Source organism: Pongo abelii, chromosome 2 (genome assembly GCF_028885655.2).
Source record: "Pongo abelii isolate AG06213 chromosome 2, NHGRI_mPonAbe1-v2.0_pri, whole genome shotgun sequence".
In the NCBI taxonomy this organism is placed as follows: Eukaryota; Metazoa; Chordata; class Mammalia; order Primates; family Hominidae; genus Pongo; species Pongo abelii.
The window spans coordinates 18653318-18675957 of record NC_085928.1 but is presented as its reverse complement, the minus strand read 5'-3'; the positions used below and the strand labels follow the sequence as shown (position 1 = coordinate 18675957).

The 22640-nt window shown below is 39.2% G+C and overlaps 1 protein-coding gene across 7 annotated transcripts in view; it reads right to left on the bottom strand.

Annotated features, from left to right (window-relative positions):
• The window catches only part of TMEM39A (transmembrane protein 39A), a 35362-nt gene extending 16968 nt beyond the window's left edge, over positions 1-18394 (bottom strand). For 2 of the 7 annotated variants that reach the window (XR_008523577.2, XM_054551447.2), the window contains exons 1-4: positions 18056-18192; positions 16709-16851; positions 10128-10350; positions 4663-4746 (exon numbers count right to left, since the gene is read on the bottom strand). Coding sequence is in view for 6 of the 7 variants with exons in the window: in XM_054551447.2 (XP_054407422.1) it covers positions 4663-4746; positions 10128-10350; positions 16709-16821 (420 nt within the window). In the remaining variant the exon portion in view is untranslated. Of the gene's footprint in view, positions 1-4662; positions 4747-10127; positions 10351-16708; positions 16896-18055 lie in introns of all 7 variants that reach the window. The other 5 variants (XM_063721744.1, XM_002813253.6, XM_009238489.4 and 2 more) reach the window with 5 other exon arrangements.
• Positions 18395-22640: the final 4246 nt, after the last annotated feature.

Sequence of the window (22640 nt, the reverse complement as noted above, 5' to 3'; positions counted from 1 at the left end):
TTCTCCTGCCTCAGCCTCCTGAGTAGCTGGGATTATAGGGGTACACCACCACGCTCAGCTAATTTTTGTATTTTTAGTAGAGACAGGGTTTTACCATGTTGGCCAGGATTGTCTTGAACTCCTGACCTTGTGATCCACCCACCTCCCAAAGTGCTGGGATTACAGGCATGAGCCACTGTGCCCGGCCTGATTTTTTATGTACATAAACATGGAGAGCCACTAATTTATCTGTCTTACTTCCCACTAAACTATAAAGGGCCTCAACAGCAGTAACAATATTTTTATTTTTCTTTGAATCCTCACCTCTAATTTGCTTGGTGAATTAATGTTTCATAAATTAGTGAAGTTTCAAAAAATAATCCAATCTTCTCTGACAGATCCCTATATAAATAAGTTTCTTTTTTAACTTTTGCAAACATGGAAATAATGCATAATCACTTCCAATTCTTTTTATCACAGCTATTCAGATATGCTTCTTCAATTGCAAATCTTTAAAACTGACTAAATACAGTAAGTACTTGTCAAAACTTACTCTGCAAAAAATGCCATTTTCTTTCTAAATGAACTAGGGAGAAGAGAATGAGCAAAATGTAGGGGAAAATGGAAGATCCCCATAACCTCTAAGAGAGCAGTGTTGGAATCCAGAAAGGAGAAAAAAATTATCTAGAGTGAACAGTACATGGTAGGGGATAAGGAGCTTTTCAGGTCCCTCCTATGTATCCATTTCTTAGTCTACAGATCATATTATGGAGTACCTATAATATATATGCAATATACTGTATACTGAATACTATATATATACAGCATATATACGTAATATATAGTTACTTTAAAATGCAAAGCAGCAGTTAAATAAATGCCATAATGAACAGCTTAAGCCTCAAACTGTGAAGATGGCTCAGGCTCTTCTCAGTCATAGCCTGGCACATAGCTTCACATAACTCCCCTGATACATACCTTCATGCCAATTTACCTCACATATCAAAGCTTAGTAAAGTTATTTAAGCTATTGGAGATACTCCATTACCTGCTTCTCAAAAGTTCAGGGTTAGAAATAAAAAAGACTGCTTCTGCCCAATGTCATCAAAGCACAGAGCTTGGATTTGTTAATTTTGCCTTATTCCAGAGCCCCAAGCTGCTAATCACTGTGCTGTATGTGACAGACCCTTTACCAGATCCTAGGGGTAGAGTGGTAACCAAGACAAACAAAACCCCTGTGTTTATGAAGCTGACTAACCAAGAAAAACAAATATTAAACTCATATCTAATCTTTTTTTAATTGTAACGAGTGCTATAGGAAGAGTAGGCTGCTATGGAAAGTAAATAACAGGAGATCCTATTCTGGAGATGGCTTGTGTTAGTAAACAATATTTAAGCTGAGACCTAAAGGATAAGCAAGATTTCACTAGGTGAGGGGCAGAAAAATATTCCTAACATTATGTTAATTTTAAAATACAGGATATGAGACTGTATATAAATAATTCTCAAATATAGTAAAATAAATGTAAATATAAAATCTTCATACGCATATGAAGATCAGAAGAAAATATAGCAAAATGTGGTCTTTGGCCGGGCGCAATGGCTCACGCCTGTAATCCCAGCACTTTGGGAGGCAGAGGCGGGTAGATCACCTGAGGTCTGGAGTTTGAGACCAGCCTGGCCAACATGATGAAACCCTGTCTCTACTAAAAATACAAAAATTATCTGGGCATGGTGGTGGGTGCCTGTAATCCCAGCTACTTGAGAGGCTGAGGCAGGAGAATCGCTTGAACCGAGGAGGTGGAGGTTGCAGTGAGCCAAGATCATACCATTTACAGCCTGGGCGACAAGAGCAAAACTTTGACTGCCCCCCACCCCCCAAAAAAAGTGGTCTTCAATAATGAGATTGTGAGCAATTTTTAAATGTCCTGCTTTATATTTTAGTGTTTTCCAATAAAATATACTATTTTCCTATTTAGAAAAACAATTTTTAAAAAGAGAGTTGCTTCAGGTTGGTGAAAGAACAGCTAAATTTATTTCTAGTCTTGTGAAGCAAGTATAGAAGTAGAGTTAGCCTGGAGGTGAACAGGCAGAGCTGGCCTGGAGGTGAATAAACAGACTCTACCTACGTGGAGAGGTAGTCCTCTCTGAATAGCATTTCCGTTTATGAATTAATTACCACCAGCCTCTCCTTAAATATTATTGATCTTTCTCAGGGTAGGGATCCTTTGTGATATATGCAAAAAAAGGAGGAAAACATATTTTAAGGGAAGGAAGGAAAGATGATTTATGATAGGTTTTATCCATCTAATTTAGATATTTTAGGAAGAAAATCACTATACAGCTCTTATTTTAAATTTTTGAATAGGTAATACATTCACATCACTCAAAACACAAAACATGTAACAGTGTTTGCAGTGAAAAGCTTTCCACCTGCTGATCCTGTCTCCTAGCCACCTACTGTGCAACCTGTTACTAGTTTGTATGTCCTTCTGGAAACTATTTATTCATATATAAGCAAATATATTTTGTTCCCTCCTCGTGTCTTATTTTAAACACTGTTCTGCACCTTGCTTTTTTCATTTAACATCTTGGAGGTCAATACATAAACACATTTTCATGTTGTCAATGGCTGTATGCTATTCCATTAGTGGATGTACCAAAATTATTTGAACATTCCCTTACTGATGAACATTAAGTTACAGAATTAAGACTTTGATAAAACTATGTTTAAATTTAGCTTAAGTATTCTGTTCCCATTAAGAACTGCAAGACTTGGCCAGGCGCGATGGCTCACACCTGTAATCCCAGCACTTTGGGAGGCCAAGGTGGGTGGATCACTTTAGACCAGAAGTTCGAGATCAGCCTGGCCAACATAGTGAAACCCTGTCTCTACTAAAAACACAAAAATTAGCTGGGTATGGTGGTGGGCGCCTGTAATCCCAGCTACTCAGGAGGCTGAGGCAGGAGAATCGCTCGAACCTGGGAAGCAGAGGTTGCATGAGCTGAGATGGCGCCACTGCGCTCCCACTTCAACCTAGGCGACAGAGCCAGACTCCATCTCAAAAAAAAAAAAAAAAAAAAGAATTGCAAGCCTATTCCAACTAAGGCTATGCAAAAGCTGCTATACTACTTTTAGGCCATTTAAGTTATAATCTTTGCAGCAACAAGGTAGAAACCCCAGTTTTGAAGGGTTACACACTAACTGGGCATACTAATTGGACATGTACAAGTAGCATTTCCAAGTAACTGAAGGGATGAAACAAAATCATTTCCTATTTTAACAAATGAAAACATAAAATTCCACTGAGATCCTCTAAAGAAAGAACATGCTTTCACAATATAACAAAAAGTGAGTTTCTATTTTCATCCTCTAAATAAAAACTCCAAAAGAAAAGATTATAAACAGACATTCCTACTGTGAAAAACAAGGAATCCTACTACCTGTGCTTTTTGGTTAACTTCAAATGGTTTTCAGATCTTGACTTAGTATTTCCAGTTACTCTGCTTCCAGAAATAGGGTTCCTGAAAATCAGAGCTTATACACACAGATTTTCCATGTATGTTTTGGGAAAAAGAAGTTGACTCTCAATTATCTGTGATTATAGTAACTATTCATTTAAAATTTCACACTGAATTATAAGTTCCAAGATTAAAATTATTAGCCACTTCAGCTAAATTAACATTTTTTGTTTTTGTAATCATTTATAGGGCACAAGATAACAATATTTTAAGAAAGCACATTTCCCTGCCTCATTGGGATTTACAAATATATGAAAAATGAGGCCAGGCACAGTGGCTCACGCCTGTAATCCCAGCACTTTGGGAGGCCGAGGCAGGTGGATCACCTGAGGTCGGGAGTTCGAGACCAGCCTAACCAACATGGAGAAACCCCGTCTCTACTAAAAATACAAAATTAGCCAGGTGTGGTGGCGCATGCCTGTAATCCCAGCTACTTGGGAGGCTGAGGCAGGAGAATCGCTTGTACCCAAGAGATGGAGGTTGTGGCGAGCCGAGATCATGCCACTGCACTCCAGCCTGGGCAACAAGAGTGAAATTCTGTCTCAAAAAAAAAAAAAAAAAAAAAAAAAGGAAAGAAAAATGATACCAATGGCCTAGCTCTGTCAACAATTTTTAATTTTAAAAAGATCATTTAATGTTCTAATTCTTTCTCATTCTGCTCACTAAACTACTTAGATTCTAGTCTTCAGATTAATCCTATACAAATTCTGATACTCACTGCTTTTCAAAATTCTAAGAAACTCAAATAAATGTTTCTTGCCAACAATCTTCTCAAATGGTATATATTAACAGTATCAAGTGAATATTATCTGGAACTGAATGTTTTAGGTGCAATTGTATGTGTACAGATAACACTTCATATTAATAGTTACCTGAAATTCATCCTATTTTTACTGAAACTATTTAAATTTTTTAAATTGTACTGAAAAACTCAGTAGCGGAACACAAGCTCCGACCCTACGAATGAATTTTCTAACAGTTTTTGACACTTGAATTTTAAAAAATTACACTGCAGGGAAACATTTTTTAAAGTACTGGCAGAACTCACATGGGAGTAATTTATTGTTTCATTAAATGGGGACACGTCACGTTTTCAACCTGCACCCATTCTAGTAACCAACTCTAGCTACATGTGACAGAATATAGTGAATGAACTGTTACCTCTGAGATGAGAGCCCATACAAGCCTCCTCGCAAGCATCACTGTGATGAATGCTGCCAGATGATAATCAATGAGATGAAAATTCTACAACAGAAATAAATAACTACATCAGAAAGAAATATGATGTGTATTCAGCTGGCACTACTACAAGAATAGAGGTTTACCCCTCAAAAGATCTTCCTTAGATCACCACACCCTTACGGATTATGGGAAACACTATTTTAAACTACCTGGAATGTATTCCTCTCCCTTTTCAAAAGTATTACTGTACTAAAAGGAAAAGATTGCAGCTTTGAGTTAACAAGTTATAACCTGCAGAATTATGGCAAGAATAATTTATATAAAATGCCATATTTATAATGTGTCAAACTTAATAGATCAGTTGGGATTCAGTCTTCAGAAGTTACTGTTGTTGGTCTCTTATGCAAGCTTATGTTAATCTAATTGGGCATCTACTAAACTCTATAGATGGTACATCAATTATACTCATTTAGTGTTTCTCTCTAGTTTGATTTAGAAGTATGCCTTATGTTTGGTCTCTTCTAAAAAATAATAGCATTACCTAGATGCTGTCTACAGTTCCTCCTAGTTCTAAATCTGTATATACAACTGTGATAATAAGCAAATGAAAAGTCTTTAGCAACAATATCCCAGGAACCACCAAAATCAGGATGTATTTTCATTTTGATGATCAAAAGGTCTGTAGGTTTCCACAATTTCTTCCAGAATGAAACATTAAATTTCTCGATTACTTAATTTAATAAATCTATACATAGCATCCACAATGTGCCAGGTACTCTCCTTCACACTAAAGATACAGTGTGGAAGATGACAGCCAAGGTTCCTGCTCTCCTGGGTCTTACTTTCTACTGTGGTGTCAGAGGGAAAGGAAATGGCAGAGATTACTATTCGTTCCTTCTGCATCACCATAAAATTTAACTAGGCACTGACTCCTAGCCAGCTAAAGGTTCATTTTCCAGCCTCCCTTGCAAAAACTACTTTTAGCCAAGGGATGAGTGAAAAAGTAATATGCACAACTTCTAAGCCATACTCTTCCAGAAGGAGCTGTCCCCTTTTCTCTTTTCTTTCTCCTTCCTGCTGGTCAGATATGACAACTGGAGTTAGAGTACCTGCCTTGGACCATGGTTTGGAAGCAGCATATTGGGGATGGAAGAGCAATAAATACAAAGAGTTGCCATGCTGATGTTATATCACCCACATAAACTTTTATTAAATAGGGAAATAAGTTTCTATTTTGTTTTAGCCACACTGTTGCGGCAGCTAAACCCATATCTTCAATAAATTTGTTTGGAGAAGCAGGGCAAGTAATGACAATAAAGCTCCCAAGCAAAAGCATTTTTAAGTAGTTAAAACTACTTGTAAGAAATAAAACAGTAACAAATAATGACTAAGAAGGAGGTGCAGAGCCCATTTAAACTGGTGGTTAAGGAGGCTATCTCTGAGAGGATGGCATTTGGGCTGAGAGCTGAATGAGAAAAAGACACCTGGCATTACAAGCTCTGGGGACAAAGGGCCCCAGACAGAAGAAAAAGCAATCACAAAGGCCCTAAGACAGGAAAATATATGCCTAGTGTGTCTAAAAAGCAGCAAGAAGGCTGGAGTGAGATAATTATTGTAGTGGGGCAAGATCAGTTAAGAAGCTCTTGCTTTTAATTCGAGTGAAAAATGATAACAGACTGAACAGCGTGAGTAGCAATGGAGATGGAATTAAGTGGCCAAATTTAGCACACATTTTAGAGATAGTACAGCCAGAATGTCAACAGAGTGGCTTGCCACTCCTTAGATCATTTCCTTTTCTTCCTAAGTATAATGGATTCTAACAGTATTCATCCCCTCCTATTTTGGGACTCCTCCCTGCCTACCCTACTCCTCCAAAATAATGCATGCAGATTCACCTGACCCCTGGCTGATGTCTGGGTCTTATTATTGCATCACCAGTCCATCTAAGACATTTTTAAAAATCAAAATATTGGCCAGGTGCGGTGGCTCATGCCTGTAATCCCAGTAATTTGGGAGGCCAAGGCAGGCAGATCACGAGGTCAGGAGATCAAGACCATCCTGGCCAATGTGGTGAAACCCTGTCTCTACTAAAAATACAAAAATTAGCTGGGCATGGTGGTGCGTGCCTGTAATCCCCGCTACTCGGGAGGCTGAGGCAGGAGAATCACTGAACCAGGGAGTCTGAGGTTGCAGTGAGCAGAGGTCATACCACTGCTCTCCAGCCTGCTGACAGAGCCAAACTCCGTCTCAAAAAAAAATCAAAATATTTAAGTGCCTAACACATCTTTTTGTTAAGCAAATCCTGTTATAACCAAATCAATGAAAACGGTAATGTGCTTATGATTAACTCTTTGTAACCCAAAATATTTGATTAATCAGAGCCCTCTATTTCTGACTTCTAGCTTTTATGTTTCTTAGGGTTAAGACTCATTCAGTTAATTGGCTGACAGCTAGAATGATACTTCACATATTCAGGTGTCCACATTTTCTTTTTGATATTAAGGTCTTGAAATGGAAAAATAAAAACCTAATATATAAATCTGACAAAATTATTATGAGTATCTGACCCAGACACTCATAATAGAAGAAAACTTAAAAGACAGACCACATATTTGGGATAGAAGTCCTTGCTAGAGCCTCCTGGTCAGGTAACCACCTTCCATGCTTCAATACCTTCAGTGATGGGAAAGAACTTGATCTCCGGCAGTCCAATCTATCTTTGAACAACTCACTGATACAGGCTCCTTTCAGATTCATGGGCTAAACTCTTATTTGCTATTTCACATGTTACTCTTGGCTTCACAATCCGATTTTAAGCTTTGTGTTAGCAAAGATTATGTGCATCAGATAAGCGAGCCAATCTACTCTACAACCTCCATTAAGTGTGCATTCCTCTACTGCAGAGGCTGGAAAGCTAAAAATGACATTTCCAAACTTTCTTGCAACTCAGACTCTAGATACGATTTAGGTTCTGTCAACCACAGGCATCATATAAAACTTGAATAGAAGTGAGTGAAGTTAGGGGGAAAGGTAGCAAAAGGCATCCATTTTTGGTGGTAAGGGTCAAAGCAAAGGAAGCATTAATTCTGGAGTCAGCAGCTATAACAGCAGGTTCCTGATTATGACAAGAACACTGGCTCCCTGTTTCAAGGCAGTATTTGTAGGTGACTTTCTAAAGAACTATAGTCAGATATGTTAGACTGGGCAAAGAACTCTTCGATGAGACTGAAAATTCAACAAATGAGAAGTTTCCAGGGAAATGTCAAACCAAGTAGAAATTTTATAATGAACTACCCAAGAAGCACTTACAGAATAAACACAGGACTAAAACAGGAAGTAAAGCACAGTAGATTGGTCTGGACTTGGGCACTCACTATGCCGCTATGTGATTTTTGAACCAGTTTATAGGTCTTACATTCATTTATAAAATGGGAGTCATATAATGGTACCTACCTATTTTGTCTTACATTCATATATAAAACGGGAGTCATATAACGGTACCAACCCATTTTTATAAAGAGTAAATGAGATAATACTTGTAAATAATCTACTAAATATTTTAATATGTGTTCATTATTGACACTGTTAAGATAGTGAGTATTTATTTATAGAACTATATAGCTGTAAAAGGCCTTAAAGAACATCCAATCCAACTTCTTCCTTTTAAAACACCATGGCCAAAAAGGATGAATGAAGTACAGTTTCTACACTCAATAAGCTCTTAATCCAGGTAAGAAAAAAAGACTATTAAAAAAAAATTTGGCACTATATCATTGCAATTTTTCAACACAGAAACTGACATTCTTATCACATGATATTAACTAGACAGAAGGTCAATATAGCAAGAAAATTCTTAATAGTTAATACCAGGAACAACCAAATGATACAAACATTTAAAACAAAAATTTTTATTCTCTTTCCATACTATCTTAAGGATTTTGGCCCACATTTCCTTTCTATGTTCACCATGCTAGGGAGGCTTTCTAATCTTTATTAGTCCCAAACACATATATAAGAAAACAATAGTCTTCTTTTGTCTAGAGCCTATCTCTATCACCCATTCAAATCTGCCATTGCCAACAACCTATCTGTCAAGTCATCTGACTAGCCTTAGTACAGTGGCCACAATCTTAGCTCACTGCAGTCTTCATATCCTGGGCTCAGGCAATCCTCTCACTTCAGCTTCCCCAGAAACTAGGACCACAAAGTGTGCACTACCATGCCAAGCTAATTTTATTTTTTGTAGAGACAAGTTCTCACTATGTTGCCTAGGCTGGTCTCAAATTCCTGGGCTCAAGCAATCCTGCTGCCTTCACCTCCCAAAGTGCTGGGATTATAGGCATAAGCCACCATGCCCACGCCTTACCAGTATTTTTTTATATACCCATCTATGGTGAACCTTCTCTACTCTTTTTTTTTTTTTTTTTTGAGACAGAGTCTCACTCTGTCGCCCAGGCTGGAGTGCAGTGGCTCGATCTCGGCTCACTGCAAGCTCCACCTCCTGGGTTCATGCCATTCTCTGGCCTCAGCCTCCCAAGCAGCTGGGACTACAGGCGCCTACCATCACACCCGGCGAATTTTTTATATTTTTAGTGGAGACAGGGTTTCACCGTGTTAGCCAGGATGGTCTCGATCTCTTAACTTCGTGATCCACCCGCCTTAGCCTCCCAAAGTGCTGGGATTACAGGCGTGAGCCACCGCACCTGGCCTATCATGGTATTCTTAATAAATGGAAAGAGAACAGTATATTTTTATGTACTTCAGCAAAGACAGCCAATTTCTCAATTTCACTTCCCAATTTCCCAATTTTATTTAAGTTCACTATGTACCCAGCTAAAGGACTATATTTAGCTTCTCTTGTAGTTAGGAGTGGACATGTGTGGAAATGATGTAAGCCTGGCCCATAAGAAACTGTCCTTTATATTGCCCTAAGCTCTTTCCCCTTCTGGCTGACAGGGATGGGCCACAGCCACCTTGGAGGCCACAGGTTGGAAGACAGTAGAATCTCCATCAGCCTGGGTCCCCTGAAGAACTCCTGGCAACCAGGACAACTGCCTCAGAGTTTATTTGTTACAGAAGCTACCACTATCCTAATTCAGCCATCAAAAGTGTAGAGTTTTTAGAATGTAGTAACACTGACACCTTATACTTACAAATTTAAAATGGTGTAGAGAAAACTAAATACCAAAACCTTTCTGTGACATTATTATAAAAAATTATTTAAATGTTTTCTGCATTTTCATTTATATTTTTACTTCCTCTGGTAGTACTTATAATTTAACCATCTTATCATGAAATTTTATTTCTGAAAGTAATCTGTGGCCTAGCAGAAAAACATTTTATTAAAAGAAAAATTACTAAGAAAAACAATTTCTACAGAAAGGCTTTCCGGGTAGTTTCTTGGGTAAGTAACATGAAGAACTTAAAGTCTGAGTAAGACTTACCAGTGATGTACAAGAAGCAGGATGATTGTAAGGATACCACCACACTGTTTTATAAATGTTGATGTACTGAATGAAAAGAGCAACCAACAGGTAGATGAAAAAAAGGAATTCAAAGAGTAGGCTCCCATCCACAGGCAAGTCAGGAATTTGGCAATGACGAACAGGACCTGGGGTGATTAAGGCTGTGATAGGTGGGACTGGAAGGCCAATAGCACTACCATTCCTGAAAGAGAAAACTATGGTTAACTCAAATGGTGATAACCTCCAGTATCACAGAACATAAAGGGCTCCTGCTGTCTCCTCCATCTACCCCTTCACTGTCGGCTTTCCCCCCAAGACTCCATCCTGGGATCCTCTTCTCTTCTCCCTCCACACTTTCTGTCAGTGATCTAAGATGCAGCTATGGCCTCCATTATCTCCTACATGATGAAGACTGTAATTTCTCTCCATAGAGCTCACTGCTAAATTATAGACACATTATTCAATTCCCTACTGGACATCTCTGTGTTCTTCCCTCTTATAGTCCTGACCTTAGTTCATGGCCCACTCAGTTAGCTGCCCACATCAGAAACCTGGCAGTCATATTAAAACTTTTCTTGGCCGGGCGCGGTGGCTCACGCCTGTAATCCCAGCACTTTGGGAGGCCGAGGCGGGTGGAACACCTGAGGTCAGGAGTTCAAGACCAGCCTGGCCAACATGGTGAAACCTCATCTCTACTAAAAATACAAAAATTAGCCAGGCATGGTGGTGGACACCTGTAATTCCAGCTACTTGGGAGGCTGAGGCAGGAGAATCACTTGAACCTGGGAGGTGGAGGTTGCAGTGAGCCGAGATCATGCCACTGTACTCCATCCTGGGTGACAGAGCAAGACTCCATCTCAAAATAAAAAAAAAAAATTAAAAAAACAAACAAATAACTTTTCTTTTGCCTCTCCATGTCCAATCACTCTCTAACTCTCCTAGATTCCACTTCATAAAACTTTGTCCAAACTGTACCTTCCTCTTTAAACTCATTTGCTTTAGTTCAAGCATTCACTATTTTCACCAAAACTATTGCAGTAATCCTCCTATACTCAATTCCACTTTCACCAAACTCTCCAACCTGTCTTCAGGGATCTTTCTAAGGTAAAACTCTGATAGTGTTACTCTTACCTAAAAACCTTTAATGGCTCTCTACTACCAGTGGGGTAATAGCCAAAAATTTTTAGTAGCCCTATGAGGTCCCTCAGCTTAACAGACTAGCTTCACCTCATCACTGCTTCACATGCACCCTATATGATACTTATGCTATTTGCTTTCTGGAACATACATGCTCTTCTTTTGCACATGTTATTCCCTTTAAATGTACTAATCACCTTCCATAATCACCTTCCTTAACTTCTCACATACATATTTACTGACAAAATCCTTCAAAACTTTTTTTTAACTCATTCTTCAAGATTTTTAAGCTACTCAAACACATTCTCCGGGAAGCTTATTCTGACTCCATCAAAACTGATTCATCTCTCCTCTGTGCCACCATAATACCTAACTACACCTTTATTACTGTACTTTTCATATTGTTACACAATTTTTTGTATGCATCTATGTGTTGTCTACCAGATCATAATCTTAAGAAGACAGACTATACTTTTCTTAATTCACTGCAAATATGTACCTTTAGGTTGAGAAGGCAGTAGACCAATACAGTTATGAAAAAGAGAGATATCCCTTAAAACACAAAAAGATGCAGAGATTTTAATCCCTATCTTCTTATTGTTCTTTCTTCCATGCTCTTTTACACATCAGAAATAGCTGGGCTATCTAAAGGTATAAGATGGAAGTAAGAGAAAAGTTTCCTTTGTTTATATTCCTGGGAATACTTACAGAGATCTAAGGGTCTACTATTATTTACAGACCAAAGAAAAGAAGCTTGGCTTAGATACTTCCAAAGAAGATTTGAGAGAAGGAACAAAATTCGCATTACCATTCTACTCTAAAATTTCCAAATATAGAAATTGGTATGTAGCAGTTACAGTACTTTAAGTGACTCATGGGAATATGAACTCTGCTGATTCTGAACAGTTAAGAATACTATGGCAGAAACTCAGAAGACCTAAAAGGGAAGAACAGGAACTGGGGGAGGAGGGTATGGAAAAGATTATAAGTTTCTTCTTCTCATTCCCAGAGTATACTCCAACAGAGCAAGCCTACCAAGTAACACATTGTGAACCACCAGTAGGTCTCAGAACCATACCTGCTCAATCATAAACCAGTCTTTGAGGTGGGCCACAGCACTGTAAAAACTCCAGGAGGCACCATTCCACAAAATACAACATGAAAGGCAGCCTCTGAAGTTTACAAATTGGTAGACTTGCATGAAGAGATTACAGCAAGAAGCCAATCTATTCCCTCACTCCCGTTGATTTATGAAATTAAAAGCTCTGATGAGAAGTTACAAGATTACAAGCATCTACTCCAGACAAACTAAAAATTCTTATTTCCCTTCAGTCAAAAATACACTAAAAGAGAACACATGCTAAATTACTTGTTATGACTTAAGGGTTAAAAAGTTCTTACAGAATTTTTCCCAAGTGAAGTAGACAAATGTGTTTTTACCATTAACAAAGTCAATAAAATGCTGGGCCTCAAAAAAGATATTCAAAACAAAGTAGAAAAGACCTACATTTGTCATACTCTATACAGCTTTGACTATTAAACGTCAAGCCAGAAAACAAAGAGACCAAGGTCAAATAAAACAAGATCTGGCTGGGTGCGGTGGCTCATGCCTGTAATCCCAGCACTTTGGGAGGCCAAGGCAGGCAGATCACGAGGTCGGGAGTTCAAGATCAGCCTGGCCAACATGGTGAAACCCCGTCTCTACTAAAAGTACAAAATTAGCTGGGTGTGGTGGCGTGTGCCTGTAATCCTGGCTACTCGGGAGACCAAGGCATGAGAATCGCTTGAACCAAGGAGGCAGAGGTTGCAATGAGCCGAGATCGTGCCACTGCACTCCAGCCTGGTGACAGAACAAGACTCTGTCTCAAAAATAAATAAATATATAAAATAAACGAGATCTAGAGATCTAGAGATCTAGAGCATCAGTGGAAAAAAAGTACTTCTATATAAAAAGAATCTATGAGATTATGTCTTCTCTATCCGATCTATAAAGTTGAAAACTTGAGAAGAGATATGATCATTTTTAAAACTAAAATAAACAGATTGTCAATATATCTCAGGAAATCAGTCACAGAGGTATTATTTAGGAAAAAATGTAAGTATTATTCCTCTAATAGAATATAAAAATAGGGCCAGGCGCAGTGGCACACGCCTATAATCCCAGCCCTTTGGGAGGCCGAAGCAGGTGGATCAAAATTAGTCGGGCGTGATGGCACATGCCTGTAATCCCAGCCACTTGGGAGGCTGAGCCAGGGCAGGAGAATCGCTTGAACCCAGGAGGCGGAAGTTGCAGTGAGCTGAGGTAGCGCCATTGCACTACAGCCTGGGCAACAAGAGTGAAACTCCAACTCAAAAACAAAGAAAAAAAAAAGAATATAAAAATAGATTTAAGAATCTATTCAGAACCCATATAAATTATCTAGCAATGAGTTGTGACAACACATGTGAAGTGATACTCATCCAGGAAAGCTCATTAGAGACTTGATGCCCAGGGTTTTTATTGGGGGCTGGCCACATGGGCACCTTCTTTCTAGCAGTACCAAAATTCTAGACTCCCAAAAGGAAAGCAGGTGTTCAACATAGCTACTCTTAGGAAGGCCTGCTTACAAGGCTTACACCTGGGAACCATGACTAGTAAACAGTTCCCTACAGTGACATAAACTTTCCCTAAATAACAAGAGTGGCTCACTGTGCCTAAACTGTTTATATAAACAATGTGGTTTATGCTGAACACCTGTGTTTTGTGCTTGCATATAAAGTTTGTGTGTGGGAAAGGGTTAACACAGCAGGCCTGAGACTGACTGGTATGAAGCCAGCAAGCAGCAGAATTTAGGGAAGCAAATGGATGATGGAAGAAATATTCAAAGGCATAAAGAGAAATAGAAGAGATAGGGAAAGCAGTGGTCATTTGGACACGTTCAGGTGATATTATTAACAAAGTATACGCAAGGAATAAGCAAAGAAAACAACAGTTCTTCTCAAATAAGATTCTCCCTCAATCAGGAACTCTCTAAGAAATCCAGAAATATACAGTATATCTTCCTTTTTTAAAAGGATAATACTTTAAATACACTGTTGCAAGAACAAATCCCTGCTCCCCAAAGGCGGACAGCAGGACAAGGAACTACAATTTCAACCTTGACTGTGTTACCAAACTAGCTCCTTGACATTCTAGAGTTTAACTTCACCAATCAGACCACAAGCACCTACCAAACAGGGACAAATGCTCTCCTCTCCAGCTGACCTATGTCTGTCTTGCAGAATCAAATGTATCATCCAAAAGTATGTAATACTGAAGCAATTATCTATTTCCCTCCAATACTCTACAGACACTCCAGAAGTGAGTTCTCCTCATCTGGACACTCCTTCTTTCTATATATCCTTCCTAAAACTATATTACAAGCTATCTGCTAGTTCTTTCATGTTTTCATACCTTGTCCCCAGGTCTTTTATAACAAGTTATTCCAGCTGCTTGCTTCCCACCAAGAAACAAATATAAAGCTTTCTTTTCCCCAAATAATTTCTCTAGGTAAACATGTCACAAATAATCACTCAATAATAGTCTTGGTGACTTTTCAAACCATAAACAATTATTTCTTTCATCTTAAAATGTTGGAAAATACTTTCTTCTACTCACCCCCTCCCTCCCCCCAGTTAACTGCTAAATAAACATATGTTAAAGGAGGAGAGAAAGGCAGATTAAAGCAACCATAGTTGGAACCTTGAATACCAGGATAGAAGGGCTACAGTGAAGGCAGAGAAAAGAATACCAAACCCAGTCAAGAGCAGAGGTATTTTCCGAATGTTCCTACTTCTTCCCAGTATACCATCTGCAGACTCTAAGTGCAAGCAGAAGCATCTACAAATGACATTTTCATCGGCTTTCAGTTCTTTTTAATAGCAGAACACTTTATTTTCCTTTCCTCATGATATTGTACACAGTATCTTAATATTTAAAACACATAGGAAAATGAGTCAGTCTAATTAAGAAAAGACTAGGAAACCTCAAGCCTAGACTGTTAGGCTTGCCTGATCCATTTTCCCTTCTAAGCCCTCCTACAGCAACCCCTGAGACACTTGAAGATGGATTTCATGGGACAGTCTAAGAAGATTTTTATCTAGAGAACATAATTATCTAGAGGAATCCTCAAAGCCAAAGTCAAAGACAACGAACAATGAACTGCTAGAGTTAATACGGAGGCAAAGCTAGAATTTTTTGGCTAGCTAGAATCCTAGTTAGGGACAGCTAAGATTTTCTATCACAATTTGAAAGTACTGAATCAGTAAGTTGATAGCATATATTAATAAAATTAAGGCATGTACCTCAAAGAGCAAACAACTTTTATCTCAATACCTATATTAGATAGTACCTTTCTTCAAAAGCATTTTCGCATATTTTCATTCTTATTTTTAAGTATATAAAATAATACTTATTTGTAGAAATTTTATAAAATTCAGTAAAGTTTTTTAAAGTTACTGCAATTTACTACTTCATTTATTTCAACATCCTGCTATGATGCAAACAGTATCATCATTTTTAAAATAAGGAAATCCAACGAACAGCAGAGTAAAAAATACTCTAGCATAAACTAGTTACTCTGTATACATACATAAACAAAACTTGGATTAAAAATTAGTATGAGAATCGGAGACTGGAAAAATCCCTTCAAACTGGAAATTCAGGGAAAGCTCCACTGAAATGATGACATCAGAACTAATTTTAAAGATTGGGTGGAAGAGGGATTGGAAAGTCAGGAAAAAAAAAGGGCAAAGGTCAGGCCTAGAAAACAAAAGTGCATAAATACCATTAGACAGGCCTGAAAACACAGTAGTACTGATTGCTAGCTCTGAAAATCAAAATCAAGACAAGAGAAAAACTTTTTTCAGGGAGGAAGGAGAAATTAGCTGGCAGAAATTATCTTCAGCAAATACTTGATTAGATAAAAGTATCTCTTTGCACTGCTACATTATCAAACCTCCTGATGGCATGGGCTATCCCAGCTAATAAACAGCTAACCTTTATTAAGACCAAACAATTTTTTGACAATTTAAAACCCTTGATGGAATTTGACTTATAATTTGCCCTCTAAAAAAAGAATGCTTATAAGTAGATAAACCATCACACTTACCTTGTATTTTCATTCACTTCTCCCTTCTTCTAATAGATAAAAAGGGGATAACGAGAATTTAGATGATCAGCCAGAAGAAAGAATGGGACTGCTTTCACTTTGTGGGCCCCATTTCACATCTTTTTACCTCCAAAGTATTTTGAAATTCTGAATTTTGTCTTGAAGGGCAGGATTTCTACCTCAGTGTCAAGAATAAATCTCAATAAGCAAATATCTGAATGACATGATGACTTTTATGTTAGTCTTACTGATCAAAGGACATTAAAATTATATATAGCCTTATTTTTTCTTTACCTGTTTCTCAAGCCTGTTCCATTGCCACAGCCCCCACCAACCAAAGTCTGCAAAGAAGGTAAAGCTGAACGGCTTAGCTGTTGCCGACTAGGGCCCCTCCTTCCACCGGGCATGTCCAGGAACCAGTCTGCTTCCAGTGCCACCTGTAGTTGCAACCCAGGTTAATGGTTGTCAACCAGTTTCAACTCTGAACGACAACAAAAACATTTAAATATCAGTAGACTATTTTTAAAGTAGGCAACAAAACAACGAGAAACACTGAGTGAGCAGGCCTTACAAAATAAGATTTTCAAACGAATGTTCCCAGTGTCTACTACCTACGTTATTCGAATTAAAGGACTATTCAGACTCTAATGGGTCAAAAACCTAAGTTCTGATCTAAGCTCTGTTCAGCTTCAGGCAAGTGATGATTTGTGTCTTTTGTCAACTGATTTGTATCATCTGAAAGATATTATAATCAGATAGAAGTTTACAAGAAACATCACAGCTTATACATTTCCAGCTCAATGTTTCACACTTAAACTACTTGAAATATAGAAGAATCGGCACTTTATAAAACGTTAGGTTTTGTTATCAAGGGATATGGGTTGTGAGCTCAGATGGTCACATATTATCTGACCTTATCCGGATAAGTTAACTTCTCAGTGTGTTTCTTCACGGGCGGGGGGAAGTGTCCCCTGTTCTGTAAAGGTTGTCAGGACTGAGGAAGTGGAATGAAAGGGTACCAGTAGTTCTTTTAACAGTTTAAAAGTAAAACTGTTCAAGTGGTATCTCTATATGTTAGGGTTAAAATATTGAAAGAAACTCTTCAAGGGGATGCCCGCTCCAGAAAAGCTGGTGTAAAATCATATAGAAATTACTGAAACTGCAAGATTAAGAAGCAAGTAAAAGATAAAGATCTTCACTGGAAAAAAAAAAAAAAGCTGTTTTCATCATTCTACGGCAAAAATCATGATTCTGTCAACATGGATACCAATGTTTCCTAAACAATACAACTAAAAACCCCAAGGATGACATTGGAAAAAAACCGTGTTTTCAAATGCTCCCTATTCCTAACAGCCTTCGGCTGTAAACTAACCCCAAGTCAAACAAAGCATTCAAACCGCTGGATGCAGGGGCTGCTGGTCCTTGCTCCATTAACAAGCAAAGGGAAAGAAAACTGCAGGGAAAAAACTGGGACGGAAGAGGTGACAGTATGCGGTGTGGTGGACTGCAGGAGACCACAAACTTCAACAGACTGGTCCCTAAGTCGGCAGAAAGGTCGACAAAGCAGTCTCCGCCGCACACCCAAGAGAGCCGAGGCAGGTCCAGGACAGCCGGACCTTGCGGCAGCTCAGTAATACTCACGCATGGAAGAGTCCCAGCCGGTGGGGCGGGATCCCTAGAAAGCGGCGACAACTTTACAGACTGGACCCCAGGTAAGGGAACTCCCTCCCCGCGTTGAAACGCTGCAAACCAGGTGCTTGGACGCAGGCAGCCCCCACCTAGAGAATCAAGAAAAGGTGTCCAAGCTTCGGGCTGCCAGACTCAGACCCAGACTCCGAGGCAGTTCCAGTGCCAGAGCTAAAGCTAGAGCCAAAGCCTGGTACTTCAGCACCCATCCCCAGCCTCCATTACCGCGGAGCTGAGCAGACGTGGCAGCGCACGGGGATGACGTCAGCTACGCGACCGCGGTCTGCCCCAGGCGCGAGTGCGCCCCCGGAACCAGCCGGCACGCCAACCCCTTCCGTTTGCACCTGCGCAGTGGGGCGCGCCTTCTCCTCTTAACTCGCGGTCCCGCCCCTTCCGGCCAGTGTTGGTCAAAGCATTTCTTCCGTCGGTCTCAGTCAGCTAGCGGCTACGAGGTGCGGGCACCATGCTACTGATCCTTCTTGCTGTCTCTTGGACTCCATGTAATAACCATGTACAAGTTATCACCTCCACTTTACAGATAAGTGTAGATTAGGAGGTGTCACCTAGGGTCACGTCACTGCTAAGTGAGGGAGCCCAAGTCATGAAGTCATGCGTCAGCATCCAACCCTGCGCTTATTGTTGTTTGCTAAGAACTAGACAGATGCTGTGGTTACAAAGCGAATACCACAAAAGCTCAGAGTCGAGTGGAAGAGAGGAGACACTAAGAAAATACAGTAATTACCATTTGTTACAATAAATGCAATATTAAAAGTATGTCCAAGGTCCAGAGATAGCATGTAACACTAAGGAATTCTGTGGGATGGTGGTGATGTCAATACCAAGAAAACTTTGCGGAGAGCTTGGGGTTTCAGCCAAGACTCCACAAAGGCATAGGGGCTTTGTGGGAGAATGGCAGTCCTCCTGGAGAAGTGGCAGATAAAAAGGTAAAGATCTGTGAGCAAAGTCATGATGAGTTCAGGAATTGACAATAGTTTGGTATTAGAAGAAGAGTAAGAGTGTCAAAAGAAGCATTTGTGTAATCTTTCACTCCAGAGATTTTTAAGCTCCTTAATAGAAAGTTGTTTGTATTGATTGAATGATTAACCTTTATTAAGAATTTTGTTGTGTCAGGCACTGGATTAGTAGCTTTACACATTTCATTTAAATCTCACATTTTGATAGCTTCTACTATGGTTCCTATTTTACAGAAGAAACTGAAGTTAAGAGAAGTTAAGTAGCTTGTTGAAAACAGCCTGCCTGGCCAGGCAGGGTGGCTCATGACTGTAATTCCAACACTGGGAGGCCAAGGCAGGAGGATCGCTTGAGCCCAAGAGTTCGAGACCACCCTGAGCAATATAGTGGAACCTTGTCTCTACAAAAAAAGTAAAAAAATAAATCGGTCATGGTGGCTCACACCTGAAGTCCCAGCTACTTGGGAGGCTGAGGTGGGAGGATCACTTGAGCCCTGGAGGTCAAGTTTGCAGTGAGCCGAGATTGTGCCACTGCACTCCAGCCTGGGCAACAGAGAGAGACCCTGTCTCAACAATAATAATAATAATAATAGAAAAAAAAAGAAAATAGCCTGGCTAATAAGAGCCAGAACCAGAATTTAGAGCCAGAATGACTGATATCAAAACCAGTAAATTTGCTAATATTCCCAAATATTCCTAATGTCCTAATGTACCACAGAGCTGTCACTTAGGAATACACACAAGTCTCCAACTTAGGATGGTTTGATTTACAATTTTTCAACTTTATGATGGTGCAAAACCAACACTCATTCAGTAGAAACTGTACTTCCAGTACTCATACAACCATTCTGTGTTTCATTTTTAAATACAGTCATGTGTCCCATAATGATGTTTCAATCAATGAAAGACCACATAAATGATGGTGAGCCCATGAGAGTATAACAGAACTGAAAAATTCCTATTGCCTAATGATGTAGCTGTCTTTATGTTGTAGTGCAATGTATCCTGGTGTACACAAACGTGCACTACCAGTTGTATAAAAGTATAGCACATACAATTATGTACAGTATAACATACTAAATAATGATAATAAATTACTTTGTTACTGGTTTATATATTTACTATACTATACATTTATTGTTATTTTAGATTGTACTCCTTCCACTTATTTTAAAAAAATGAAAGTTAACTGTAAAACAACCTCAGGCAGGTCTTTCAGAAGGTATTCCAGAAGAAGGCATTGTTATCATAGGAGGTGGCAGTTCCATGTGTGTTACTGCCCCTGAAGATCTTCCAGAGGGACAAGATGTGGAGGTGGAAGATAGTGATATTGATGATCCTGACCCTGCGTAGGCCTGACCCAAACACACACATGTGTGTTTGCATATTAGTTTTCAACAAAATAGTTGAAAAAGTAAAAAACAAAATAAAACATTTTAGAAATAGAAAAAAGCTTATAGAATAAAGATAGAAAGAAAATAGGTCGGATGCAGTGGCTCATGCCTATAATCCCCGCAGTTTGGAAGGCCAGGAGTTTGACAGCAGCCTGGCCAACATGGCGAAACCCTGTCTCTACTAAAAATACAAAAATTAGCCAGGTGTTATGGTGTACACCTGTAATGCCAGCTACTCAGGAGGCTGAGGCACGAGAATTGCTTGAACCTGGGAGGCAGAGGTTGCAGTCAGCTGAGATAGCACCACTGCACTCTAGCCTGGGCAACAGAGCGAGATGGTCTCAAAAAAAAAAAAGAAGAAGAAAGAAAGAGAGAGAGAGAGAGGGAGGGAGGAAGGAAGGAAAAAGAAAGAAAGAAAGAAAGAGAAAGAAAGAAAGAAAAAAATATTTTTGTATGGCTGTACAATGTGCTTCTGTTTTAAGCTAAGTGTTATTACAAAGTCAAAAAGTTGAAAAAAATTAAAAAGTTTATACAGTAAAAAAGTTACAGTAAGCTAATTTATTACTGAAGAAAGAAAAATATGTTTATAAGTTTAGTGTGGTCTAACTGTACAGTGTTTATAAAATCTATAGTAGCGTAACGTTCTAGGTGTTCACATTTACTCACCACTCGCTGACTTATCCAGAGCAACTTTCAGTCCTGCAAGCTCCATTCATGGTAAGTGACTTATACAGGTGTATCATTTTTACTCATTTACTGTACCTTTTCAATGTTTAGATACACCAATACTTACCATTGTTACAATTGCCTGTAATATTCAGTACAGTAACATGCTGAATAGGTTTGTAGCCTAAGAGCAATAGGCTGTGCCAAATATCCTCAGTATGCAGTAGGCTATACTAGCTAGGTTTGTGTAAGTATACTCTATGATGTTCACACAACAACAGAACTGCCTGACACATTTCTCAAAACATATTCCCATTGTCAAACAACACATGACTGTACTGCACACCTTCCTGGAAGTAGAAAAATTTTTGACTAAAGTTTCATTTGGATTCCAGAAGAAATATGCTGTAGTTTTGGATATACATTTTTTTCCTGTCTATTCACCCAAAGTGAGCCTCACTCATACAAAAACTGGGTGGTTCTGCCCTGGTGGAATATAGACCAAATGCCCATATGGGTGTAATATGTGACTGATACGGCCCATTCCTAGGTAATCAACATTATTTTCTCTTCCACCATTCCTTAACATGCATCCTAAAGCCTCCACTACTGTCAAGCTAAATTTGATCCCCACCTTCTGCAAATTATGGCTCCCGTATTTTTAGTGAGTCCAGCACAATATTCGTTAACTGTGACGTTTCCTTTTCTTCAGTACAAAATATACCCCTCCTACCCCTTTCTCCAGATTTCCACTTCATATTGATCTTTTCCTTCCACTGAAACCAGTGGCACTTAACTATTGCCTTAAATTGTAAACTATCTCTAAGGAAGCATATTTGTCTTCCCTACTAGTTCTAAACTCCTGGGAGCACAGATTTGATCTTGTACTTCCCTGTATTTCCGTATTTCCACAAGGCTTAGGGATATAACTATGTACATTTTAGAAAACAGATAAATATTGCTGGGCGCAGTGGCTCACACCTGCAATCCCAGCACTTTGGGAGGCCGAGGCTGGTGGATCATCTGAGGTCGGGAGTTCGAGACCAGCCTGACCAATATGGAGAAACCCCGTCTCTACTAAAAATACAAAATTAGCCGGGTGTGGTGGCTCATGCCTGTAATCCCACCTATTCAGGAGGCTGAGGCAGGAGAATTGCTTGAACCCAGGAGGCGGAGGTTGCAGTGAGCTGATATTGAGCCATTGCACTTCAGCCTGGGCAACAAGAGCGAAACTCCATCTCAAAAAAAAAAAAAAAAAAGAAAATAGATAAATATTTGTAGTTCTATGATCACTAAATATATCTACACTGACCTATATATACCTGTATAAAGATATATATACCTGTACTATACTATATACCTATATTGTCCAGTATCATGTTGCCCACTGTCAAGAAACAAAATTTCATCAAATTTAGTTTAAAGTTCTTGGCCGGGCATGGTGGCTCACGCCTGTAATCCCAGCACTTTGGGAGGCCGAGATGGGCAGATCACCTGAGGTCAGGAGTT